General features: G+C 51.0%; 1 protein-coding gene across 12 annotated transcripts in view; it reads right to left on the bottom strand.

Moving 5' to 3' along the window:
- The window catches only part of MYLK (myosin light chain kinase), a 268,735-nt gene that overhangs the window by 13,896 nt on the left and 227,330 nt on the right, over positions 1 to 27,509 (bottom strand). For 9 of the 12 annotated variants that reach the window (XM_073804152.1, XM_073804155.1, XM_033855746.2 and 6 more), the window contains 7 exons: positions 25,220 to 25,522; positions 17,577 to 17,609; positions 17,385 to 17,478; positions 15,871 to 16,074; positions 9,819 to 10,036; positions 8,422 to 8,545; positions 22 to 174 (listed from right to left, as the gene is read on the bottom strand). In XM_073804152.1, coding sequence (XP_073660253.1) covers positions 22 to 174; positions 8,422 to 8,545; positions 9,819 to 10,036; positions 15,871 to 16,074; positions 17,385 to 17,478; positions 17,577 to 17,609; positions 25,220 to 25,522 — 1,129 coding nt within the window. Of the gene's footprint in view, positions 1 to 21; positions 175 to 353; positions 599 to 4,341; positions 4,397 to 4,510; positions 5,451 to 8,421; positions 8,546 to 9,818; positions 10,037 to 15,870; positions 16,075 to 17,384; positions 17,479 to 17,576; positions 17,610 to 25,219; positions 25,523 to 27,509 lie in introns of those variants that run through there. The other 3 variants (XM_073804157.1, XM_073804158.1, XM_073804159.1) reach the window with 3 other exon arrangements.

Here is a 27,509-nt window from a genome sequence, read left to right as displayed (position 1 = left end):
ACTGAAATCGCGACCCATTACTTCATATCTTTCTTTAGCAAGCTGCTGATAAAGTCCTTGGCGTCATCGGAGATCTCATCGAAGGCCTCGTCGTCAAAGTCCCAGGTGGCTGAGGTGACGTTGGCTAAGGTTTCGTTATCGTTGTCACCCATGAAGGGGGACAGTCCACTGACCCTGGGGGAGGAGAGAGGAGAGCAGTGAGTGGGGGAGGCCAGCAGGGAGGGCTGTCTCGCCAGGGGAGCGCTCCCTGAGGTCAGAGGTGAGAGCGCCCCACACGCCCCCACGCCTGCCTCCCCTCCCACCCAGGAGAGAAGGGGGCGTGGCTCTCAGCCTCTGCCCGCTGGCTCACTCACTGTACTTCTGGGGTGTCGCCCGCCTGTTGACACCACCTGCCTGTGAAGCTGAGGTGGAGGGACTTTTCTTCAGTTTACCACTTCCACACAGCACTGCAGGGCCTTCCTCCCTGCCTTCTGTTCTTCCCCAACACCCAGGCGAGAACTTCGCCCTGCAGAACCTTCTCCAAGGTCCTGGGGGGAGGAATGGCCTCCTTCGCAGGGCTCCAGGCATGCGCGCCGTGGACTGGTCACGTGGTACAGCACTCATCACTGCACCCTGTCCCGCCCTCCCACCTCTCACCATCAGCATCAAGAACAGGGCCAGCCCAAGTGGGGCTCGGCAAGGGTGTGTCCACGAAGGGTGGACCTGCAATGCAGGTCGGTGATCCATCTATACTTGACGTCAATGCGCCTGAGGCATTTAGGCCAAACCAGAAAACTTCCCTCAGAGGAACCATGGCCTGTTCATTCGCTGGGTGACCTTGGACAATTCCCCTCATCTCTCTGTGTCAGCTTCCTCCTCTGTTAGATGGACAACCTGCTACTTGGAGTGGTCACCACTGCCACCTCTCCCTGTTCTCCTTCTCCTGTGTCCTCATTCTCATAACAGCAGACATCTATCAAATGTCCACTATGTGCCATGCACTGGGCAGAGAGCTAAAACAGATGGACTCATTCAGTCTTAACACCACCCTTTAAGGCAGGTAACTCATTACTTCGTTTAACAGATAAGGAAACTGAGGCACCAAGTGGGGGTAAGTAACTTGCTCAAGGATTTGCAGTCAATGAGCCTATTTCTTTTTTTTCTTTTTCTTTTTTTTTTTTTGCGGTACGCGGGCCTCTCACTGTCGCGGCCCCCCCTTTGCGGAGCACAGGCTCCGGACGCGCAGGCTCAGCGGCCATGGCTCACGGGCCCAGCTGCTCCGCGGCATGTGGGATCCTCCCGAACTGGGGCACGAACCCGTGACCCCTGCATCGGCAGGCAGACTCTCAACCACTGCGCCACCAGAAAAGCCCAATGAGCCTATTGCTTAACCGCTAATTTGTACAGTCATTTCTAGGAAGATGAAGTAAATCACAGCGTACAGCACTGGCAGGAGGCCTGGTCCGCAGTACGGAGCTTGGTCTGTGACCATAGCTATTATGCAGTTCTTCTGTACACAGTTCACCCCCACTGCCCCATCAATCTGTGATCTCTGGAATGACTCACTTACCAATAGCTTAAGCCAAATAAAATTTGGAAGGTAAAGTATCTCAAAGCCGAACGGAGCAGACGTCTGGCTTACTGGCCTCACTTCTCACCTCTGGCGGGCACCTCATCTTCCCCCCAGCCGTGCAGCCCGCCACTCACCCTGACCTAGGGCCAGCTTCATGGGCCTTGGAAGAGCCCCACTCTTGGCTTCATGCTCTGCTGCCATCATTTTGAAATTCTTAATGTTTACACAAGTCACCCCACCTTTTTATGCTGCACTGGGCCCTATGATTTATGTAGCTGGTCCTGCCCTGTCCCCACCTGAGCCCCATGAGATGGATCTAGGGCCCTCATGCCATCAACCTTCCAAGTTAAGGCTTCACTAACAACCCTTTCCCCAAATCCCTCATCATAAACAATAATGCAAACCCCTCGGGAGCTGTTTTGGCATCCAAGAGGCATCAGCTTATGAAATACACTTGGCCCTGAAAACTAAGTTTTGTGAAACAAAATCTATTGAAATATTGCAAGGAAAGCTTGCCATGGGAGGAACCCTCTGGTGAAAATCTTCATTAAAAAGAAGAAAAAGAGCTTTTTCAGTGTGAATTATCTCACCCTAATCAACATATTTGTGCTTTTGAATAAAGGAGTTTTATAGATGGCATTAAAATATCTTAAAGCAAGACACCCATTTATGTTCTCAGAGGGCATGGAGATAATCATTCTCGATCATATCACAATGAGGGAAGGGTGGGACCTCACCAGGCCAGAGTCTGTGCTGTTATATGCTATTCCTTTCCCCTCTCTGGGCCTCAGCTTCCCCCCTTATACACCAAGGGTACTGGACTAGAATTCCTAGGGGCTCCCAGGAAGCCCATAGGCTTAACTAGTCCCATCAAGAAGCAGCCTGACTCTTGCTTGCCAGCTACATGCTTCATTCTGTCTCTGCACTTTCCATTTGAAACAAAGAGGGGAAGTCCTACAGCACTCCAAGAGATCGCCGGGAGGTGGGGGAGGGGGCAGGGAAGTAAACAACCCTGCTGTGGAATGCTGAAAGGCCGCCTTCTGTAAACCTCCTTTCCTAATTAGGAACTGTCGTCCTACAAAGATAGGGCTTAATCTCTGTGATGTTCATAGTTGGGGAGAGCCTCCTCTCCTCTGGCCCCTGGCACTCCTCCTTCCTGGCAGCCCATCCATCTGAAATCCCTCCCAAGCCTTGGCTGGCTCCTCACCTGCCCCAGCTCCCCCAGCATTCCCCCTGATAAACAGTACGTCTCTAAAATAAAAAATATGCAGAGCCTGACGATGAAGACAGTATTCGAATTTTAGTAACGCCTTTCCGTGGTGGTGGGATTTTGCAGAATTTTTAAACTTCCTTTCTTGTACTTTTTCTTTATTGCTAGAATTTGCATAGGATCATATATGGTTGGGTTGTTCAACCCAATTAACAAACATAGTAACCCTAGCATTAAAAACACAGCTACTCACCTCTTTTCCTAGTCTTACCTAGGGTTTTAACTGAAGGGGATCAGAGTATACCTCCCCAAAATATGAACTTGGGCATAAAAATTGCCTTGAGCTGAAGGCAATTAGCCCTTTGTCCTCCCTTTTTCTGTCTAAAAGCAGGACATAAATTTCTCTTTGTTAAGGTGACATAAATTTCCATTTGTTCTATTTGTCCATTTCTTCTCTTCCCAGGAAGAGGAGAAAGACTGTCATCCGCATATTAGATATCGCCGAACAGTCCCTATACATTTCCTAGTCACCTTGTCACAATTTACTCCCTCCAGAAGCTCCAAACCCTTTTTCCTTCGTCTAGTTATTTCTGTATAATTTATCACTCTTTGTTAAAGTAGTATATAAGCCCCAAATTTTAAAGGTAACTTGAGTCACATTTCTTTATGAACACCTGTGCATATGTACATAATTAAATCTGTTTTCTTTTTGTTAATCTGTCCTTTTAAAAAAAAATTCATTTATTTGGTTGTGCCAGGTCTTAGTTGCTGCATGTGGGCTCCTTAGTTGTGGCATGTGAAGTGTTAGTTGCAGCACGCATATGGGATCTACTTCCCTGGCCAGGGATCGAACCCGGGCCCCCTGCATTGGGAGCGTGGAGTCTTAGCCACTGTGCCATCAGGGAAGTCCCGTTAAACTGTCTTTTGTCAGTTTGACTTGCAGACCCCCAAGAACTGAACCAAAGAGGTAGAGGAAAGTGTTTTTCTCCCCAACATAACCAGTGAATTTGTCTGGTTTTCACAAAATTGTCATCAGTGTGGGCAAGTTCTTGGATGGTCTACTTTTTCCTCACTTGACATTGTCTTTCACAAGTGTATACAGAGTCTCAATGTTCATTTTTAATGGTTAAATATTAGTCTTTGTGCTAATGAGTCAACTAAGGACATGACTGCAGGGTGTTCTAATTTCTTAATCTCTTACTGCAGCCAAACCTCACCAGGGAATCTGATGCGGGGGCGTGTTCTGCTTGGAGGACAGAGCATGAGGAGACAGAAGGCAGAAATGCCTCTTGAATTACACTTTCTCTGTGGTGCTTTTTAAGCAGATGATTCCACTGCATGAATGGCCAGCAAAGGAGGCCATACATCTTCCAGCAGAACTGCTGAGCGCTTAGGAGGGGGTTAGTATTTTATCCCATTTTATCCTTGGGATGCTCATTCCCTGGTGTGGTGGGAAGATTTGAGAGGGCTGGTCAGGCCCCACAGGAAGAGCTGGGCATCGTTTTGTGCAGTAGCCTAGGAAAGACAGACCCAGGGTTTAGTCATGTTAACCACAGCCCAAGTCCCTGGAGAGCAAAACCTGCGGGTGGTGTCTGGGCCTGGTGTGGATGTGGGGTGCCTGGAGGTCTCAGGACCTGCAATAGAGAGCATGTCTGGACTCAGCAGCTAAGAGGGAAGAAGCAGCCCTGGGTGGAGCTGCTGGATCCCTCTGAAGAGCCCTGCATCCAAATCTGAGTCTGAGTAGGTACCTGATGCTTGGGCACTGGGACTTCTCCCCAGCTCACTAGGCTGCTGTCCCCAGAAGGTAGATTCCAGACGGGGATGGACCTGCCTCGCTGGACCATGGTACGTGCTCACAGATGAGCTGAGATGGGACGTCTCAGCAGGAAGATGGTAGGGAGGAGAAAGCAGGGCAGCAGCTTGGGGGAGGGGAGGAGGAGAAGGAATTCTGGGGTAGGGGTGAGGGCAGGGCACAGAGAAGGGTTTTGGTGTCTCCATAGGCAGTAAGGGAACAGCAAGTCCTAAGGAAATGGGGGGAGGGAAATAAGAGAGGGAAGGAGGTCTTAGAAAAGGAGGCGGGGCTTAGAATTTCTTCACCGTTGAAGTGTGGCCTAGAGAGCCTGGTCCTCTCTCTTCCTGCCAGAAACCAATGGGTATTGGTAAGAGCAGAAGTCTCCAGCAGATCCACGAAACCTGCTTCTCCCTTCAGAATCAGGGGTGAAAGGGTAAAGGGCCCCCAACCCCACCTGCTACATCTCTACCCTGCCTGGGGACCCTGCGCAGGCAGTGGAGCCAGGTCTCCTGTACCGTGACAGGCTCTGCCCCGATCCCTCCAAGGGTGTGAGAAGGAGTTCCTTCAGCAAAGTCAAGACAACTTACGGGACACAGCTGCTCACTTAGGAGGTGCTCACCGAATCTGCGCTGGGGGATACACCTGTTACCACCTGTCCCCCAGCTCTCCATACCTCACTGGCCCCAGAAAGGAGATGGTGGGGAGCGGGGGGCATCCTCTGGCAAGGACTCCAAGCTCCAAAGAGAGGGACGGAGGGTGCACGAGGGCCGCCAGAGAACCTCTTCTGGGGGCTTCCGGCAGTGGCTCCAGAATTCTGCAGAGCAGGGGCTGGGAGGAAGCAATCTGGCTGGCTGCACCTTCCGTTCTCACACCACATGCCCTGCCGACAGCCCAAGCTGAGGAGAGAGACTCCCAGACCTCAGTCCCCACTGTGAGAGCAGCAGGAAACGTCCCGCAGGGCAGAGCAGCCCGGATGCTGGGGAGGCTACAGGAGGCTGCGTAGGGCTGGCCTGTGTCCGCCACCCCCACTGCTCACCTGCCCCCCTTCCACAGGCACCTCTCCACCCTCCTCCCGCCTCCGTCCGGATGCCTTCAGGCTGGTGCCCCGTTCATCAAAATTATTTTCCCCCCATTTCAAAAAGCCTTCCCTATTCCTAGGTCTCAGCTTTAAAAGTAATCTAGCAAACCATGTAATCCAAATTACTTCTTCCACCTCAAAGAATTTTCATTTTAAAATAAAGTGCTCTTGGGGCTTCCCTGGTGGCGCTAGTGGTTGAGAGTCCGCCTGCCGATGCAGGGGATACGGGTTCGTGCCCCGGTCCGGGAAGATCCCGCATGCCGCGGAGCGGCTGGGCCCGTGAGCCATGGCCGCTGAGCCTGCGCGTGCGGAGCCTGTGCTCCGGAACGGGAGAGGCCACAACAGTGAGAGGCCCGCGTACCACAAAAAACAAAAAAAAAACAAAAAAAAAACAAAAAAAAAAAAAAAAAAAAAAAATAAAGTGCTCTTATGAGCCAGTAATTCTAGTTCTAGATTATATATCCAACAGAAATGCATAAAGATATTCACTAAAGCACGTGTACCGGAATACTCACAATAACCCGAACTGGAATCTAGCCCATCGGCACAGAATGGATAAGTCAACTGGATGAAGTTCACAGGGTGAAACACTATATAGCACCGAGAATGAACAGCCTACAGCTACACACCATAATGTGAATGGGGGCCACAAACAAGGTGGGGCAGAAGCCAGACACATCTTTCTGTATGATTTCTTTTACATAAAGTTCAAAAGCAGGTGAACATGGTGCGTGATGTTAGAATGGGGATCAGGTTACCCCTGAGGAAGTAACCAGAGCCTGGGCACCGGGAGGGCTGCAGGCCTGGTATTGTGTGGTTTCCGGGTCTGGGTATAGGTGTGTTTACTGTGCAAATTCACTGAGCGTCTAGTCGCCGGTCTGGCCCTGACCCGTAGGGAGACCGATCGTCCTAGTTTGCCCAGGATGGTCCTCACTGCAGCACTGAAAGTCCCGTATCCTGGGAAACCCATCAGTGCTGGGTGAACTGGGACAGCTGGCCATGCTCTAGGACTGTGGGAAGTGGGCAGCCATGTGGGCTTCCCTGGCTCCTGTGACCTCAATGCCAAATGAAGATCGAATCTCTGCCATGCCCCACCCCCAGGTTTATTCTGAGGCCCAAACAGATGGTCCTGATTCTACAGCAGTGGGAAAACGGATGGAGAGAGTAAGGCAAGTCTCCATGATGGCTGCAGGGGGACCCAGGGCCAAGCCAAGCCACAGGGCAGCTGCGTCTGAACAGAGGGAGCTGACAAAAGACCGTGTCCCAAGACACTCTCCTGGGCAAAGGTCCGGCGTGAGCCCATCCAGCCTGGGGCAGCCCCCCCTGCCCTGCTCTCCTTGATTTACCAAGGGGCCAGCACTACAGAATCCGGCACAGTTTCCTTCACTCCTCAGCTCCTTTTCTCCTGGAGGGGACTGGGTAGGGAGAGGCAGGGAGATGCTCTCCTGGCCAGAGTTTCTTCTCTGCTGCTCTGGGGGAGGCTGTGTGGGTGGGGGTGACCCCAAGCAGGGAAGAAGATGACTCTCTGGGGTACAGAACCTACGACACAGGTTCAACTGAGGTAGGCTGTCCTCATAGCCCACAGGGAGAGTAAGACTCCTGAGCACGTGAAAAAGCCACATTGGTGCACACACACACACACACACACACACACACACACACACACACAATCACTCTGCTTCTGCTAAGGCTTTTGTAACAGTGGTTCCTAAACCTGGCTGTGCAGTAGAGTCACCTAAAGCCATTTCTCACACTGGGGTCTGAAGACCCCATGGATCTAAGAAAGTATTCTTAGAGGTCAATATTCACATTTTCTGTGAAAATGTTTAATTTGTCCTTTTGCTTTAACAACAAAAACTTTTTTACAAAATGACTACATGCATATCTGCCTTTTCGGGGAGACCATCCCATAACTGTGTGATGCCACACAAACTCAGGGGTGCCACTAAGGCTAGTGCCTGCTTGCAGCCTCGGGCTTCAGAGACTAAAGCGGTCAAATCCCAACACGAGGGTGTGCTCTAGGGCCTGGTACTCAAAGGGCTGTCTTCAGACCAGCACCACCAGCAACCAGCGCCTGTTAGGAATGTGGATTCTCAGGTCCCCTGGAGCTTCTGAATCAGAACTTCTAATCTAAGCAGCCCAGGTGATTCCTTCATATTACTGTCTGTGAAGCACTGGTCTAGATTACTGGCCTTCCCTCTTTTCTCCAGCATTTTTTAACGGAATGGCTTCCTATTTTCCACCTAATTTCCCAATTCTAATTACTACACAGTAGCTTTCTGTTGTCTATGGGTCCCACTAAAAGCTCTATCATCAAAAGTGCTTATTAATTAGTCTGTATACTGGATGCAGAGATGAGGCTGGAATTTGGGGTCCCTCTGCCGTGAGGATGGGGTGCGGTCCTCTGAAGATGACGATGACACCCACAGCAGATGTACACCTGGCCTCTCTCCCTGCTTCTCTATGGACCCATGTACGCACATGAAGGTAAATGCCATGGCACCAGCCACGTTCCTGTCCTCCTGACCAAAGGCCCCTAGGTGGCCAGCATCAAGGATGGTGAGGGGCCCAGAACTGGGCTCTTGCTGTGTAGAGCTAGACGCTCCTGCAGAAGTGTGACGTGGGCTGTGGACATCACCAGGAGCACAGAAGCCAGGCAGGCCAGCGAGGAGGGGGTTGGGAGCCTACCGCCCTCCTGACTCTAGGCGGGCTCCCCATCAGGACCCGCCCTGGTCCCGTCAACAGCAGGGCAGCCTGGGGACCCTCCCGCCGTGCGCCCCAGGACTCACAGGATGTAGCAGATGACCCCGATGCTCCACATGTCTGTGGCGTAGCCAATGGGCTCGTAGTTGATCACTTCCGGTGCGACGAACTCTGGGGTGCCAAAGAGGACCTTCAGAGAGCCCGCATTCTCTGCAACCAGGATGGAGAGGGATCAATCGCCAGAACGTCCCTAAGCCAACCCGAGGTCAGCAGATGCCTGGGAGGGACACAGGCGAGGCCGGCCTTCAGCGGCTCTCCCCCTGCAGGACGGCACAGGGACAACAGCCTCCTCGTGGAACAAGGGCATCGACACACCAGTGGAACCGCCCTGCCCCGGATGGAATGGCTCTCCACGTGTCTGTCTCTCCCATGAGTTCCCTGAGACAGGGGTGGTGACTTGTGCTTGAAAATAATCTCTACCATTCAGTCTGTCATTTGTACCCTGCTGCCTGCTTTACGAGGACTTTCCTATTTAATGCTCTGGCCAAGGAGGATGACCCCCATCTCCCAAGGAGAAAAGGGAGGCCCAGGGAGTGACTCCCCCCCAACCCTGCCTCCCAGTAAATGGTGCTCAGGACCTAACCCAGGGGGTCTGACTCCTGAGCCATGTTCCTCCCCTGCCCCACCCACCTCTCCACATCTAGTGTCACATCTCTCTTCCCAGGAGCTGCTGGGAGGTTAGTTGGGAAAAACCATAACCCTGAGGTGGTGCCTCTGAGCCATAGAGGACCATCACCCACCAAAATGACTCTTGGGTTGGGTACTCAGGCCCTGAGTGCCTTCCCCTAACGTGCCCTGCCTCCTGAAAGGGCAGGAACAGCAGTGTTGCTTCAGAGAGCCCTGGACTAGGCCCCAGGTCCTCATTCCACCCCAGCTCATCGTGGGACTTGCTGGGCAAAGCTACTGTGAACCTCGGTTTCCTGGTCTACAAATTGAGGCTCATAAAATCTGCCCTGCCTGCCTCCAAGCGTTGCTGTGAGAATCAGATGAGAGAAAGTAGGTGAAAGTGCTCTGGAAACTGTACAGTAGGGTGCAAAAGTGAGGAAGCACCATCAGCAAAATGTTCTGCTGCTGAAGGCACCAGAGTGAAAAAAATAATGATAAAACAAATGAAAACACCTACAAAGTGCTTACCATGTGCGAGGCACTGCTCTTATCCCTCTCTACCTATATTAACTCAGTGAGCCCATAACAACTCTATGAGGTGAGTCCTACTGTTACCCTAATTTACAGATAAGAAATTTGAGACATAGGTTCCCACAGCTAGTAAGTGGGAGGGGCAGTCTCCACGGTCTGTGATCTCAGCTCCAATCCAGGGCATCCCCTTTAATACTGTTGTGTCTAATACAGTGCCTGGAACACACACAGCCATGGCCACTGCCATGACGTGTTGGTGACAACAGGAAAGGTGGCTCGGCCTTACCCAACCTCCTGGCCAGACCGAAGTCGATGAGCTTGATCCTGGTGCCTGTCTTGTTGACACACATGATGTTCTCGGGCTTGAGGTCCAGATGGACAATGCCCTGCTTGTGGATGTACTCCACCCCCTCCGAGATCTGCCTCATGTACTTGATGCACTCCCGCTCGGTCAGCTCAAAGTCCTCATCGATGATGCGCTCGAACAGCTCACCCCCGGACACGCTGCGGGGACAGAGGGGGTGCTCAGACCACAGGAGCAGGGAGCCTGGCTGGCAGGAAGCCTGGCCAGGGCAGGCTGGGGGAAGGGGTCACGGCCAGGAAAGCCCAGTGTATGGGGGTGCCAGGCATTTTCTGCAGCTTCCTGAGTCCCAGACCACTGCCCCGTTATGTCGGTCCCAGTCTTCCACTGTGTGAGGACGGCCCGGTCCTCCTGGTTTCCTGCTTGGGGGACACCGCCTGTGCCCACTAAGCTTTGGAGGGGTTCAGGGAAGCATCTACTAGGCAGTCTCAGAGGTGGCCATGAACTGAGAGATCTAGAATGATCTCCTAAGCAAAAAGGGTAACTGCCAGGCAACCTCTTTCCCCCAAATGACAATAGATGTAAGGGATTATCCTGTTCTCCAGCCATGTCTTCTGGTCATAAAGAATTGAAGTTTAAAAACTCAAAGTACCCATAAGCATTTGTTTTGCATAGCCAGAAGCAGAGAAATATCTTCAATAATACAGAGCACCAGCACATTTTGTAAAAGTCATTGGCTGTAACCTATTATACTTACAGTTGGGATCGATTTGCTTCCTCTGGCTAGGCCTATAACATCAGTTTACTCCTTCCAGCCATAACTAACTTGCCTCCCCTGCTCCCTGGCCCAGGCTGGGAGTGTAGTACATCCTTCCTGCCTGGATAGACTCTGGATCCTGGCCATGGTGGTTCTGGGGCCTGCAGTGGGCGTCTTTTCTAAGGATTGGCCAGCCAGCATATTTCCCTTCAGTGCAAATTCTGAGTCACATGGGGCCTCTCTGTTCCCCTCTCCCGGCCTTCCAAACCCACCTTCCTTGCTCGCTGCTCAGAAACCTTAAAGCATCCCCTTGGTAACTTATGCAGCATCCAGACATCAGTAAGTTCTTTTTTTACAATGGCCTGTGATCCACCAGCTGAACAAGGTTGAGTGGGCTTCCTTCGGAGCCTGTCCTCTTCCAAGGGGCTTCCCTCTTCTAAGGGAGTCATCACAAAGATGGGAAAGAGCCGAGTTTGAATCCCGTCTCTGTGGCTTGGGCAAGTTACTTAACCTTTCTGAGCCCCAGTTTCCTCATCTGTCCCTCCATCACAGTAGTTAGGAATGAAGGAACTTTTGTGAAGCGTCATGTCTGACACACAGTGGGTGCTCAGCACATATTAATTATCATCTGACAACCTGCTGCGGGCCAAGTGGATCTTGTTACTGACCCCTGAGGGAGAGACAAGACAAGGACGCACCATGGGGCCCAGCACACGGAAGCCTCTGTGGGTTTCCATCACCACAGGACAAAGACCTCTGGGAGGGCTGAGCAGGAAAGGTCAGTCTGTGCCAGTGGCCGCTGCGGGGCGCTGGAACCAACGCTTTAGAACCAACCGAGAAGGAGGTCCTTGTGTGGCCAGCAGGTGGCGCCTCTGTCCTCAAGCCCTTCATTTCTGTTGCCCGCCACCCAGGCTCTAGGTCAAACTCTAATCTCCGTTCTTAGGTTCCTAGGTTTCAGGCCATTCTTAACATCTCTGAGCCCCAATTTCCTCATCTGTAAGACGCAGATAAAAACAGCACTATCTCACAGGGTTGCTGTGAAGATTGAGTGAATTAATACAGGTAAAGTGCTTAGAAAAGTGCCTGGCATATAGTAAGTGCTCAATAATGTTAATTATCTTTTTTTTTTTTTTCCTTTTTAAAGAACCAGTGGGGGCTCTTGTTGAAAATACAGACTCCCAAGCTTCTCCCCTGAAGATTCTGATTTAGAAAATCTTGGAAGGGTTGTGATCCATATTTTTAATGAGTACCCCAGGTCATTGTTAAAATCAGACAAGTTTGAGAAATATTGGCTTACTCAGTTACCACCCCTGGGAAGCCAGCTGAAATTCATGTCCTCCGAGAAATCACTCCCCATTTCATCATATGATCTTTCCCTCCCTGGGTTCCCACACTCTCATCTCTGCACTTTCCCCATCAAGTCTGCCTTGTCTTAAAGTTGTTTGTGAACATGTCTGGAAAAGGTACGGCTCATCTCTAGACCCTTGTTTTTACCTGGCAATATCTGGCACAGACAAGGTACCCCAAAATGTTTGGTTTTAAATTTAAAATATTCTGAAAAAGCAAGAAACCATTTTTTGCAGTGTCCTTGGGAACGTCTGAGGCAATGAGTGGTGGAAATCTGAGCCGTGGAGATAATTACTGCTGCATTTCTAGAGGTAACCTATTCAGTAGAGGTGCAAATATAGGTTCAAACCTATTCAAATTTAGTTGATGTATTTTGAAAACTGTCCTTGTGGTCCATTTTCAAGGATGGAAGGGGTTACATAAACAGTTCTATATAGGTTTCTTTTCAAAACGCTCAAGACTGTGGGTGGAAAGAAGCTGCCACCCACAGAGATGGGATAAAGCCATGGGCCAAGACTGGGCGGAGGAAATGTGTGCTTAATAAATTAACAGTGATGAGTGAGTGAATGAATGAGTGAAAACCTACCTTATTGCAAGGGATCAAATTTATCCCCCAACTGTAGACATTGGCCAGCGCTCACTGGCAGCCAGAAGGACGACACTTCACGGGGCTCCAAACCCAGACCCTCTCCTCCTTGTCTCATGCCAGCTAGCTGCTTATTCTTTGATCAGTTTTGCCAATGGCAGCATGAAGGTGAGATGGGCAATGGATGGATGACTCAGCTTAAGCTGCACATCTGCTTCAGTGCTCAGGGGCCCACCAGCCCTTGGAATGTCCCAAAAGGACCAGCCCTGACTCCAGGCCTGGAGCCTGAAGGAACTCCTGTATCAGAGCAACACTGCTACAACGATAGGGGCCTGTCTCATAATCGGAGGTCAGAAAGGCTGAAGACACATTAATTCTGGTCTCTCACTGTATCTGAGGCGGCTGATCTGAAGGCTGGGGCCCTGCAATACATTTTCATTTTTCTGTATCACCAGGGATTGTCCTTCTCTTAATCTCAGTTTCTCCACCGAACAAGGAGAAGAGCAAATCGTACAGCTGAAAGCCAGCCTTTGCCTTCTCAGTGGCCAGGTCTGTTTAAGCTGGAAGGGAAGTACAGATTGAGTATGAACCTGCTCCTTCTTCTCTGGTCGAGTTCCTATCAAGGGGCAAGCTCCTTACCCCAAGTGCAGGAGAATCAGCTGGCATCTGTGAATGTAAGACTCACTCCTGTCCACGGGGGAGGCGTGGGGTGGAGGGATGAAAGCCAGACCAGCTGAAGCCCTCGTCCGTTTTCTCCCAACATTTTCCATCCAGCTTGCCAACTCCCAATTCCAAGCTAAGTATGGTATTCTGCCCACTGGTTCTGCTGCCCAGCCTCACCCAGGCTTGGTTGCCTCCTACCCGCTCCTGCACCTTCTCACGAGCTTGCTCAAGGTTTAAGTTCCAAAGATAAGACATTTCTTCACATGTCCCCACACGCCCACGCTGCCTGGACCAAGCAACCTGTTCTACAATAAATGTGAAAGGCTGCAGCCCACAGGGCTATTGTGAGGGTATAATGAGTGAGGCCATGGACATGGGCTAAATCTTTCCTAGAAGTGGGGAGGGAAGTTTGAATTCGGGGCTGAAAACTGATTCTAAGAGACGAAGGAAGATTTTCTTTGAATCTGTGTACAAGTTCCACAGAGCTGCAGAAGTTTAGAACCAAAAGGGAGTATAATCCAAATATCTCTCCTCGCTGAAAGGATTTAATAATTACAAAATCACAGCTCGACAGTAATAGAAGCTGACCCCAGGTTTCCTGAATAGTAGGATTTGTTCCACAAACCAGTTGGGTGTTAAAGTGCTCACAAAATAATTTTAAGTGAAAAAAAGACCAGGATATAGAAAAAGTCAATGCATCATACTCCTAAGAATAACTCGCAATTATACAGCCTGTGCCTGACACACGTTATTCCATCTAATCCCCACATTGTACACGAGATGGTTTATAGCCTCCTTTTACAGATAATAAAACTAATGATTGGCACAGTTGGGCAACTTATTCAAGGTCGTCAACAAGAGGCAGAGCAGGGATTGAAGTGAGGTTTCTGACTCAAGTCTGTCTCTTAACCACGACTGCCTTTCCTGAGGAACACAAACTGAAAGGAAACACAGCAAAGGTTCACGGAATGAGAGGAGTCACTTCTCAAACTGGGGATGCCTCACTGGCTTCACCTTTCCCGGGAAGGAACACCGAGATGTTGACACAGTCCTCTCCGAAGGACTGAGATCCCTGAAGCTCGGGATGAGCAGTTCAAGGATGCTGCAGGCACTTTCAGAGTATTGCTAAAGCTTTCAAATCCCCTTTGATCAAGCACTCCCACACTTCTGGGAGTTTACCCTACAGATGTACACAGGCATGAGTGTAAAGCTATATGTACAAGGTTAGAGACACTGCCTTTTTGCAAAAGCCAAAGCCTGGAAACCATCCAAAACCCTATCAAAAGAAGACGAATAACCTGTGGTCTATGCATGCGCTGAGATCCCAGGGAGCAGGGAGAGTGAGGAAGCCCCCTGGCTACTGATGTGGGCCTCTCTCCAAGATACACTGTTGAATGGAAAGAAGCCAAGTATAGAATATTGAGTGAAACTTGTCTTTGGGTTAAAAGGTGGGAAGTATGTGTATATATACATACATACATACATACATATATATATTCATATAGGAATAATATAAATAATATATGCTTGCATTTTCATAAAGAAACTTTGGAAGGACACAGACAAAACCAACAAAATTGGTTACCAGTGGTGCTGAGGCAGGGTAGGAACAGGGTAGACGGGAGACAGGGGTAGGAATGGGACTTCTCATTGTGTATTCTCTTATATTTTTTTATATGATTGTATCATATACTTTTAAAATTCAGATTAAAAAAGGAAAAGAAATGATTAAAAAATACACATTGGGCTTCCCTGGTGGGGCAGTGGTTGAGAGTCCGCCTGCCGATGGAGGGGACGCGGGTTCGTGCCCTGGTCCGGGAAGATCCCACATGGTGTGGAGCGGCTGGGCCTGTGAGCCATGGCCGCTGAGCCTGCGCGTCCGGAGCCTGTGCTCCGCAACGGGAGAGGCCACAACAGTGAGAGGCCCGTGTATCGCAAAACAAAAAAAAACAAAAAAAAAACACACTATGGAGCATGTGTGTGTGTGTGTGTGTGTGTGTGTGTGTGTGTGTGTGTGTGTGTGTTTGTGCACATTCAGACCAGCACTCAGAGGGGAGAGAGGTGAAGGACTGGGACTCGAAGAAACAATGGAGTCCAGGAAAGCTTTGGCTGGATGTCATCTGGTCCTCCCCCTGCCTCTGTACAGCCCAGCTCAGAAAGCGCTACTCTTTGGTGAGTGAGAGGTCAAGAGAGAACAAACCAGCGTGGACCAGGGGCACACAGAGCAGAGCAGGAGGACGGGAGCGAGGCTTACACTCCTGCATTCTGAGCTCCCAGCCCTGGGCCCCCTTCTCTCTCACAGGCCGGTTGGGAAGCTGCCCTGTCCCCCCTCTTCTGCTCTAAAGCCACTCTAGGTCAGAATGCCCTGAATGAAACCAAGGAGCCGAGGGGTAGCCCTGAGCCTTTCACAGGGAGGTGAGGGCGAGAAGGGGGCAGGGGTCCTCAAAGGCCTGCCAGTGTGTTCTGGAGATGAGCAGAGGGGGCTGGTGGGCAGTGGGTCAGGGCCGGCACCGTGCACAGATGGACTGTCCCCAGTGGTCAGCACCCGGCCATACGGGCTGCTGAGTGTCGTGCACATCACACCCTGGCCCACAGTGCTCTCCATCTCGGGGCGGAGGGTGGTGGCGGGACAGCGGGGGAGTCCCACAAGGGGATCCTGGGCCGCCCCGCGGCGGGACACTCACATTTCCAGGACCATGACGATGTTGGCCTTCTCTTCGAAGGCATCCACACACTGGACCAGCTTGGGGTGGTGGAGGCAGTTCATGATGCTGATCTCCTGCCGGATGTTCTCCTTCTCTTTTGCTGAATATGCCTTGAAGAATTTCCCTGCCCAGATTTTTCCAGTTTTCTTCTCTACAAGTCGAAAGACCTGTCCAAATTTCCCACTGTGAATGAAAGGAGGAGAGAAAAAGCAATTTAGCCCAGCTTTCCACTGACCTGGGATTGGCAAGTGATGGACCGTGGGACCCATCTGGCCTCCCTCTTTTTCTAAATAAAGTTTTACTGGAAAACCGCCATGCCCATTTGTGCCCAGATTGTCTGTGGCTGCTTCTGGGTTTCAGGAGCAAAGCAGTCGTTGCAGCATAAACCAAATGGCCCACAAACCCTAAATATCCATCATCTGGCCCTTTACAGAAGAAGTCGGCCAGTCCCTGCTCTAGGTCAGTGAAGCACACTGCGGATGCCGTAAACCTACTCTCCATCACTTGTCAATGTCAGCCCGGGTCTGGCCCCCAACCCTGCCCTAACCCTGTCCAGTCTTGCTGTTCTTTCAGGACTGTCATCTCCTTGGGCTGAGGCCTCAATCTTGGCGACAGACTTCCTTCCCTTTCCCCCGCGAAAGGACCCGTGACGTCAGGTTGGGGAAGTCCTCCCCAGGTACCGGGAATTTCAGAGTGGTTGCCTTCCTTCCACGCCTTTCCAGTACCGGGGGCCTGGAGACAGCCTAGCAAGGCCCCTGCTTCCCACTGTAGGGATGGCAGTGGTGGCATTCCGCTGACACCACTCCCGCCCCAGAGCAGGGTCCTCGTTCTTCAGGACTGCGATGAGGTTGGTGTCACTCCTTTATTGGACAGAAACCCTCCGGAAATAAAGAGCTGAGCCCCATTCCTCTCTCTTCCACCTCCTCTCCTCCTCCAGGGATAGTGGGCGACAGGCAGCCCTGGGTGCTACTGCTGGTGGGCACAGCCTGGCTGTGCCGAGGGCCCAGGGTTGTGGTCTGAGTCCACTGGTGTCTCTGCAGTCCAGGGAAGAGCCTCAGCAGAGACTGTGGCCTGAGTTCACAAAGCGAGGGGTGATGACAGGAGGTACATGTCAAGGGGGCGCGTTCTCCTGAAGCACTAGAGCTAGAACTGCTGAACGGCGAGCACGGATCAAAGGGAAGGGATCCTAAGGACGGGCCGGGCCAGACCCGCTGCCCTGGGTTATGTCCTATGTGAGGGGTGGATTGCAGAGGGGGACGGGCCTGCTCAAGCTTGCGGAGGGATCCCGGGGCACAGCAGCTCCTAAGAGAGCCCTGGCCGGGTGATGCTTTCACGGGTGCCAACAGGTCAAGCCCTCCCGGTTCTGCAGGAACCTCAGTCTGGGGAGTTGGCAGGACCCAGGGAAGGACAGGAAGAGGAAGCAGGGAACTTAACCTCGGGGCCTGCGCCACCCTCACCCTGGGCTCCGGAAGGGTGCTTCCCACTCCACTTACGATCCTAGTCTCTCTTCGATGTCATAGAAGTCAGACACTTTCTGGTCAGTATTGACCACGACGGTCCGATAATCGACCTCGGGCTCCTTTTCATCTGCAGGGTGGGGGTCGGGGTGAGTGTGAGTCATCAGACCCCTCACCCACCCCCGCTCTACCCCTCGAGTCTTCCCGAGGACGGGGGCCAGCACTCACCATCATCTGACACCTCCACTTCATCCTTCGGCTCTAGGGGGAGAGAGGGCGTGGGTGATTAGTAACGAAGGCCCACCGAGAGCAAAGCATGCCGGGGGCCCTGTCGGACTTCAGCCTTCCCAGGCACAAGACCACTAAGCCCAGAGCTCTGGGCACCACCACGGGGTCAGTGGGTCCACGCTGCAACAGGGCCACGTATACACCAGCAGGCGCTGACCCTCACCCAGCCCCTCCTCTGCCAGCTCTCCCCTCCATCCACCCCCCTCTAGCCTTGAGGTCCCCTAGACATGCCCTTCTTCACATCTTTTCTAGTCTCTCTGACTTTCAGAACCTACACACAACTACGACAGTCCCTTTCTGCTCCGGCTCAAAAGTCGGCAACTTATAATTGCTACTAGTGTCAGATCCATTTATCCATTTGCTGAGAACTCTTTCTGGAATTCCAGCTAGGTACCAGTTATTGTGCCAGTGATCATGGGTGTACAAAACAAAATACAGATGGCATGATCTCTCCTCCTTTCTTGGAGCTTATATATAATTTCGTTGGAGAGGCAAAAACACATATCCTTGAAATATCCATTACGAGTGTTATATAATCAAGCACAAATATCGCAGTACAAACTGAGTAGACCATGGAGAAAGGTGACACAAGTGGGGCAAGTATAAAGTCAGAGCAATGAGTCTAGGAAGAAGGAGCCCTTGAGTTGTGTCTTAAAAGAAATGATGGAACACAGCGAGGAGGTGGGTGACGTCATGCAGGAAGCCAGCAGGTGTTTATGGGTATGGCAAGGAGGGACATGAGCAGCCCACCCTGGCCGTTCACAGATGTTTCAGTCGTGGATGGGGGGTCGTGAGGGGACAGGCTGGTGGCCAGAGGAATACACCCACTTCTGAAGTCCAGGCTTTCCTTTGCTTTGGTATAATTAGTCCCTAAAGAGCCACTGTGGCTTCTTGACCTTCGCCAAGTGCCCTTCCCTTCCGGGGCCTCAGTTTCCTCATCTGTAAAAGGAAAGCACTGTACTTCTAGGTGGTTCTCGGGTCCTTGGCTAGCCCCGGACGCCATGCTTTGCGATGTGCTAGGTGCTACTCGGCCGTGGTGTGGGGCTGTGTCCCGTCTGACAGCGGGAACCAAGGGAGGCTTCCTGAAGAGGTCGAAAGACCTGAGGAAGCCAGAGAGGGAGGCCAAGGATCTCTAAAGTGTGTGTGTGTTTGTGTGTGCGAACCACTGGGGGAAAGGGTGTGATTTGCTGAAGCTCCCAGCAGAGCAAGACTGAGGACAGGAAAGGGACGGCAGATGGAAGGAAGGCCAGGGCAGACGGGGCCGAGGGGTTGGTCAGACACTGCCCAGAAAGGAGGGCTTGTGTGGGAGCGGGCCCAGCTCTGTGTGCTTCGCAAGTGGAATGCTGGCGGTGAAGGCGTGGGTCGGGGACCAGGTGCAGCTTGAAACTGTAGACAGTGAGTCTCTCTGTTAGGCTGAGGGCAGAACAAATGACTGAAAGCTAAGCAGGCAACCTGAGAGAAGTCACACAGTTCCCATGCAAGATAAGTACCCCTTGCTGGAAAAGAGTTTTGAGAGAGTTTATAAGCATGTGACCGGGAACAAGAGAGGCTATGATTTGTTTAGAGTTCTTAAAATGCTGTTGATGAAGTTTAATTTTAAAAAACCAACACAAGTGGGATTGGGAGGAATATTTGTCACAGAAAGGAAAATGCCATGGAAAAATAAAAAAAGGATAAGGTCGATGGGGACTCTCAGATTAGTGGTGGGGTTCACAGATACTGTCGGGATGTGAGTATAACTGATCAAGTCTTCTAAATCACAGATTTGAGAGTTGACAGTGACACTGTCAAATTCACAGATGACCAAAATGTACTTGAGAGCAACACACCTGGAAGGTAGTAATGGAGTCATGTGTTCAGGGAGAACTGAATCATTCAGACTTTCAGCATGACAAGCCCTAGGGTATCTAGTTAGAACCAAAAGTGGGAGCCCCATTCCTCAAGCAACTGCTCTGGCCAACAGAATGCTGTCACTGGGGACGTGTGCACCGGCTGCAAACAGGTGTTATTACTCTGCCCTTGGTAGAGCCTGGGGTCATGTGATCCTAGAACCCTGGCTGTTGGCACTGATAAAGTCTCAGTGGAGCTGGAGGAGGCGTGGGCCATTGAAAGGAAGAGCTGCCATGTGAAGATGATCAGAAAAGGTTAGGCCTCTCTGGTTGGGAAAGAAGCCTAAAGCAGACATGATAAAAAACAAAAAAATCACAATAGCCAAGGGTGAGATTAGGGTTATGAACTTTCACCAACTCATGAATACTATAACGTGGGAGAACAGTTTAGCGTTATACCTCACATAGGAGGAACGCTGCAGGCATCTGGAAATCACATCTCAAGAGCCACCGGAAGAACGATAAATAGGTTCAAGAGATGTTTAGGTTAGTTCAACAATGGTATGTCAGACGGGGATTTAAGGAAAGCGAGAGATTCAAGTCAATTCAACAATCACTAACTGAGCACTTGTGGATGCCAGTCACTGCATGGGGCCTTAGAGACAAAACATTAATGATAATACCCACATTTAGTGGCAGGGAGGCCCCGTCGTCCTGATCCGTGGTGCCCTAGCTGAGACAGTGGTTTGACCTCTCCTGACCTTTTTGTCCCCATGCCACATATCCTGGTGTAGAATGAGCAACAGGATGAGAGAGTACAGAGAGACAGGTTCTCCTGGCCTGGAATCTCTAGGAGGAACCGTCTGTCCTCTCCTCGTGAAGGAACAGAAGCAGCGCTGTGAGCCCATGAGGGGCTTTCCGATGACCTGTTTCCCGGAGGCATCTTCCAGGTGGCCCTGAAAGGGCATGCAGTTCTAGAACTGGCCTCTCCCCATCTCTCTGACACCAGTTAGAGATGGAGCTAGCCTTCTTGCCCTCCTCTCAAATACCACACCTACCCTCAACTCCTGCCTCTCTCCTTAGCAGTCAAGATGCAGCGTGCTTTCCTGGTACCAAGGCTGTGGGGTCCAGCTCAATCTCAGGGAACCCAGGCCCCGGTCTCTGGCTCACTGTTACACAGCAACCCTTCCTCTGTGTGGAACTCGGACCAAGGCTCCAGGCTGAGACATTTCCCTTCCTCCTTTTCCTTCTCGTCCTGTCTCCACTCTATTTGGAAAGGAAATGGCCATGAGAGGAGGAACCCCAGAGGCGTGGGGGAAAGGCCACAATTCAATTAGCCAAGCTCTCTGAGCATAAAGAGGTAGTAATGAGAGAGGTGGCCACATGGTGTCCATCTTTCCGTTCAGGAAGGAGCTAAACTGCAGTAGAAGGGACTTCAACGAGATACTTTTTTAAAAATCCACTCAGAAAGAGCTGTGAGATCCAAGAGCTAAGTGGAAGAACTATTTGGAAGATGGTTCCAAGATATTTCTGCAGGCAGATGACACCATCCCCCTGGAGTGGTGTTTCGGGGAGGGCCGGCTGAGCGCTCTGGCCCTCACGTGGCACGTGTCTAGCCGGCTCCCTGGACAGAGCGGTCCCTTTGCACGGCGGAGGGCTGCTGGGCGCCCAGCGGGCACTAGAGGGCGCCCGCGCCCCGGGGAGGGCAGCCGCGGCAGCTCAGGGTGAGCGTTTGATTTCCGCTGCTTCTCTGGGGGCTCTGCATCTCTACCCCACTCTGCAAGCAGCCTCTATCACAGCTGTTTGCTAACAACTATACAGACTAGAACAAATTAGGATTAGGAGCAAGGACGGAGCGGATTTCAGAGTTAGAGTTGAGTATGGTGGGAGTGGAGATCCAGACCTGGTTGGGATGGGAGAGAGCGGCTGCGTTGGGTGGGAGGGGGAAGGGGAGGTGCTCGTTTACTCAGGTTTGGGAAGACGAGGAGGGGTGCTGTCAGGTTACGGGTCCTAGACTTAGCGGGGTGGGGGGCTCTGGCATAAGGAGGCCACAGAGCTGGGTGGAGACCTGCATGCTATGCTGTGGCCTCCACCGTATCCCTAGAGCCCCTGCAGCACCTGGAACACAGGAGGGGCACTGGACACACTGAGTGAGTGAATGCAGAGTGAGGGCGGGGATGGAACTGAGAGGTCCGGATGAAGCCCAAAACTGAAGTTGCTGAGGCAGAGGCTGGAGGGGCCGTGGTAGCGGTGGGAAGGTGAGAGCCAACATTAGCTGTGCTTAGAGGGAGGAGGGTTGATTGGCACTGACTTTTTATGACCACCAGACCCCACGGGCTCACAGAAATGAGCTACTATAATCACATCCCTCTTCTACACATGTGCACACACACACACACCCTCCACTTCTCTGAGAGCCATTGCACTTTTAAAGAGGAGAGAGATGATCAACCCAGGCTATAACTGACAGGCTTCTGAGCCGTCCACAGAGCTTCACTTGGAAGCCATACCCCCTTACCCTCACCCTCCCATCCCCCCCTTCATCCTCTGCCCCTCAGAGGATGTTCTGTGCTGTTCTGCCCCTTCCCCCTCCCATCAGGGACAAGCCAGCTGGACCTGGGGGTGGGAGCATCTTCCAGCCTGGAAGCCCTGGGTGGCCTGGACCCCTCCTCTGGATTGCAGGCAATTTCAACATTTCCCTTTGTCTGCTTCCTGCCAGGACGGGCCCCAGGAAGAGAATCTGAGGACCACAGAAGGGGGTTCAGCTGGCCTCAGGCAAGAAGGGAGAGGCCACCTGCCTGGACCCAAGTGGTCCCAGCCCCTCCTCCCCACAGACCGTCCTCACAGCCCTGGAAGCTGCTGTCCTGGCCTCCTAAGAGCCACACGCGCAGCTCCTGTGGCCTCTGGTCCTCTGTGTGGGGCTCAACAGGTATTCTACAGTCTCTCCTGGTACATGCCCTAAAAGACCTGGAAGTTTTCCCTTCCAGCTAATGCACATCTCACTGCCACGTTACCCCTTTTCTATCACTTTTCTAGGAGGTTGGGAGTCATCTTCTTGGACAAAGTAATATGCTAAAAACGTGCAGACTGGAACCTGGCTGCCTCTCCTGGCACGCCCACTCGAACCAGTCTGCTTCCCATTCTGCTCATGTCAAAGGGCGGCCGATGACAGTTTTGTTACTGCTTCTCCCAGAAGACATCTGTGAGCGGCTGGTGGGCAGGAGCCCCATGAAACTGCAAAGAGGTCTGGCAGGGCTCTCTCGGGCCGGGCTCCACGATCCACGCCGCCACAGCACACTGTGGCTCTCAGAGAGACCTGCCCTCTGGGGGATCTCTAGGGCTCCCTGGGCAAAGGCCCCCAAGACAGGGCTGCACAGGCAGAATTATAAATTTGGTGTGTTTTCCACTGGCAATCTCCAAACTTTCTTTCTGGAGCCCTCATTTAATTTGAAAGTAAAGTTTAATATCTGTTTTATGCCTAAATTTTGAAACTAAAGAGGGGTATCAAACTGTAATGACAGTTTCCATACGTATGATGCCTCTGGCTATATGGTGATTTCAGGACCTGCGCCCTGTCCAGGTCCTTTAGTCTTCTCTCTACCTCACATCTTACAGCTCTCTCTTCTCCTAGAAGTCTTTCACTTGTTTTCCCTCCACCTTCCTCCCTGCCCCCTTGCCTCCATCTTAAATTCACAGCGCTCGTTTTCTTCTTTTCACATGAAACTTCTTGAAGTAACGTTCCATACTCCTGGCCTCTCCTTCTTCCATTTATTCCTTAGGTTCCCAGGCCAACCATTCTCGACCCTGTGGAAACGCTATGGACTTTGCTCTCAAAGATCACGGCTTATCAAAGGGCTGAATCCAAAGATCTTGCATCCTCATCTCTTTCCTCTTTGCCACTCGCTGCTTCCATGTTTCTGCAACACAGCTCCAGCCTCCCCTTGGTTCTCTCCCCTCTCAGTCCTTTCTCCTGGTCGTGCAGGCTCCTTCATTTCTGTACCAGTGTAGACTTTCTTTACCCCCCTCTCCGTGAACTTACTGATGCCCATGGCTTCAATTACCAATTAAATAGTGAAGACCCCCCCGCCCCAAACCTGTAGCTCGAGCTTAAACCTTTCTCCTGAGCTCTGGATTCAACCATCCAACAGTCTGAAGACACCTCCCCATGGATATCCCTCAGACACCTCAACTCAACAGGACCGAAGCCAGAACTTCCACCTTCTCTGGGACTCCCTGCTATCTAACCTCCAAGTCATTGGGAGGCAGCCTGGCCTCCTCCATTAGTTTAACCAACGGAGCTCAGGCTCAGGGTCAGACAGCTCTGAGTTCAAGCTTCAACACACCATTTCCAAGCTCTGTGACCTTGGGCAACTAGTTTCACCCCTCTAAACCTCAGTTCCCCTATCTGTAAAGTGGGGGTAATGACAGTATCTACTTCGTTGAGTTAGATGCGTGACATAATGCACATAAAGTGCTTAATGTATGGTTAGCATACAGCAAGTGTTTAATATATGTTAGCCACCATGAATCATAATAATCAACCTCTAAATGGCTCTTGAACTTGTCTTTAGTTGCCCAAGCTGGGACCTGGGAGTAATCTTAGACTCTTCTAACTTTTCCCTTGAATTCTCTGCCCCAGAAGTCATCAGGAATGGTCAATTCCACTTCCTAAGGAGCCTTACTATACCTCTCCCGGACTACACCACAGGGGCTCAACCGGTATTTCACTGACTCCAATCTCATCCCCCTAGTCCACTTCAGTGCTTCTCAAACTTTCAAGTGTATATGAATCCATGGGGGGTGAGGGTGGATAATGTTAAAATGAAGGTTCAGAAGGGACTAGGGAAGTGGGGGGCAGAGAGTCTGCATTTCTAACAGGCTCCCAGGATCCCAAGACTAGTGGTCCAGACCACCCCTTGGGTTCCAAAGGTCTATTCTTCCTCTAACTCTCTTTCTAAAAACACAGATCTAATTGCATCAAGCCCCTGCCTGAAAACCTTTGATGAACTCACGATTTTACCCACACTCTCCTTTTCGTGTTGCTTCCTCCTGTTCTATCTCACACAGCATATGCCCTGGCCACACACACGAGTCTCCAAATGCCATGCATTTCTACCACTTTGTACCTTTGCTCACACTGTTTCCTCTGTGAGGAATGCCTCTCCCAATCTGCCCTACCTCTTGGAATCCTATTCCTTTTCCCAAGACTCAGCATACGTATTACGTCTAGGAAGTCTTTCCCAACCTTCATGGCAAAATTATTCATGCTTTCTGCTATGTCTCCGCAATTTGTTTATACTGGTCTAATAGGATGCAGCCCATCTCATTATAGTTAGCTGTCCTCCTTGTCAGATTTTATGCTCCCAATCTTATCGGTCTTCCCTGACACTGAGTTCACCCTCAAATATGAATGCAAGAGAGGAGGGAGCTGGATGAGTGGGTAGGGCAAGACGTTGAAACTATAGGTCTACCTGAGCTCCCGCTTCCCAGGACTGTGCTTCTGATTAACACACCATCGGCCCTGCTGGGAGTGTACCAAAACCGGTGGTTCAGTATTTTTTGAAGGATCATAGGTACCTCTTTTAGAGTATAGATCAGCATCACAACATTGGAAATCAAGATCCCAAAAGACTCTGCCAGCCATCAGTGATGTCCTGTCAGTTCCCTTGTACCCACCTCAGTTCAGCCTTCTATACACACAAGGTAAGTCATGCACATTTATCACAAGCCGGGGATGAAAGGAAGGCAGCCTACCCTCAGGTTTCTCTCCCACCACTGTGAGTTCAGACTCCTGGCTCGGCTCACTGGTTCCATAGACGTTGATTGCGCGCACACGGAATTTATACTCTCGGTCAGGCAGCAGGTCGTGGATGTTAAAAGAGGTGCTGCGGCATGTGGCTAGTTCCTTCCACTTCTTGTCCGCCGAGTCCCAGATCTCGACGCTGTAGGACTGTACGGCGCTGCCCCCATCGTACGAGGAGCCGTACCAGGACAGGGTCAGCGAGGAGCTGCGAATGTCAGAGGCACAAGGCGTGCCGGCCGGGGGGTCCGGCTTGTCTGGGGAGAGAGAAGCACAACATCACCCAACTCTGCAGGACTGCAGGGCGAGAAGTTCTTTAATTGGCTCTGTCATGAGGGAGAAGCCTGGAGAACAGGAGCTGCGATCCCTGGTCCTGGCTCTCCTTCCCTCATCCACACGGCCACACCTAGGTACATACCTGCCTATGTGGAAAGCCCCACAAATACCGATTTGCTCAGAAAAAACCTCTTTTTTGGTTAGTTTCCAGTCTACACATCATGGTTTCCTGTGCTTTGCCCAAGTCAAAAACATATTTCTCTGTGTAAACAGACCTAGGAAGCTGCCCAGGAGGCGTGGACTGCTTCCCATCAAAAATATGCTTTGAGAGAGAGTTCAATGTGTGTGTGTGTGTGTGTGTGTGTGTGTGTGTGTGTGTGTGTGTGTCTCCTTCAGGCCTGAGGTCAGTGACCTGTGACATAACCAGGGGTCAGTCTCCACTTTCTCTAGGACCTGGGAAACACCTGCCCCGCTGGGAGTCAGTACAGCACAGTGAGCTCTGAAGTCACACACTGGGTTTGAATACAGCTCTGTCTTCATTCATTACTTGTTAACCCCTCTGTGCCACAGTTTCCTCGTCTGTAAAACGTGCATGATAATAGCACTGGATCACAAGGTTGTTGTGAGATGTTCTTAGAAAAGCGTCTTGTTTGAGTAGCCTTTACTGTCATCATTATTGCAGAAGTTTATTTCTAACTTTATAATATATAAAAAATTACTCCTACCCTCTCTCTGTCATCCTCCTAAGACTGGTATAAAATGAGATAGAGAATTTCAAAGCGAACCACCGTAGCAAATCACAATCATCCCTGACTGAGGGCCAGAAAATGAGCTGAGGACACAAACTGGGAGCGGCCCTTTGTCTGGCCGCCTTCCCATTCAGACCAGTAATGCTAAGAACCAGTAACACTGCCAACTTCAAGGCAAATCACGGTAGTCAGTGTGTTCATTAATGCGGTTCTTTAGTTCTGCTGATTTTTGGCAGGTGTTCATCTGAACAGAATTCGATTCTTCAGATTTAGTCTCTGCAGGTGGTTGGTTTAGTTACAGATACCAGTGTTCACTAAGCCTTCATCTCCTCCAAGACAATCTGAGTCCTAGAGCTCCCCAAACTGGCAATTAAAAGCCATGTTTTATGCTCTGTGAATTTATAAGCTATGTGAATTCCAGCTAATTCCTTAACTTCCAGGACAAGTTTGTCTTTTTCATTTGGAAAATGGGGTTAATATATATCTACCTCTTAGGGGTTTTGCAAGCATCAAATAAGCAAACCCAGGTAAAAGTACTTGATTTCTACTCTCCTTCCCCTCAGCAAGGTAGGAAGGCCAAAGAAAATCCCTGCAAATGACTTAAGCATATTGAGAAGAAAAAGAACATTCTGCCTGTGTATGTGTCCATGCATACACACACACCTATACATACATACACACACACACACACAAACACATACATATATACCTATACACACATCCACATCCACATATACATATACACACACATACTCATTTCCCCCCTCCCCCAAGCCCTGCTGCTTCTACATCCAGCCAAGAACGCACTGCCCGGAAGCCATCCATACCCAGCAACCCCAGCCTGGGCTGACTCGCCCTAGAATGACTCTGGGACTGTGACAGCCACTCCCCACCGGTGGCAGTCACGCTGGAGGCCTCCTATGATGGAACCACTTTCACGGGTTGTTCAATATGTTCTCTTAGAAAAACTGTTTGTTCTGAAAGATATGTTGGTCTTTTTAGAAATATCTCTGGTGTTGGCTAAGATGTTTATTACTCTAAACGCTCTTACAGGCAAGTGGTTCAAGTCCTCTCAAGACCCAGCTAAGGAAGTCAAAAGGCCTAAAGAAAGATGAAGGACAGACTCCCTGCCTCCCTCCCTCAAAGGAAATGCCTGGAAAACCGACTGGACACGTTTAATGTCCTGTAGTTTGAGATGACGAATACAGATACACTCCAC

This window comes from Tursiops truncatus, chromosome 4, assembly GCF_011762595.2.
Source record: "Tursiops truncatus isolate mTurTru1 chromosome 4, mTurTru1.mat.Y, whole genome shotgun sequence".
Taxonomy (NCBI): domain Eukaryota; kingdom Metazoa; phylum Chordata; class Mammalia; order Artiodactyla; family Delphinidae; genus Tursiops; species Tursiops truncatus.
This window is presented reverse-complemented; position numbering and strand designations above follow the sequence as displayed.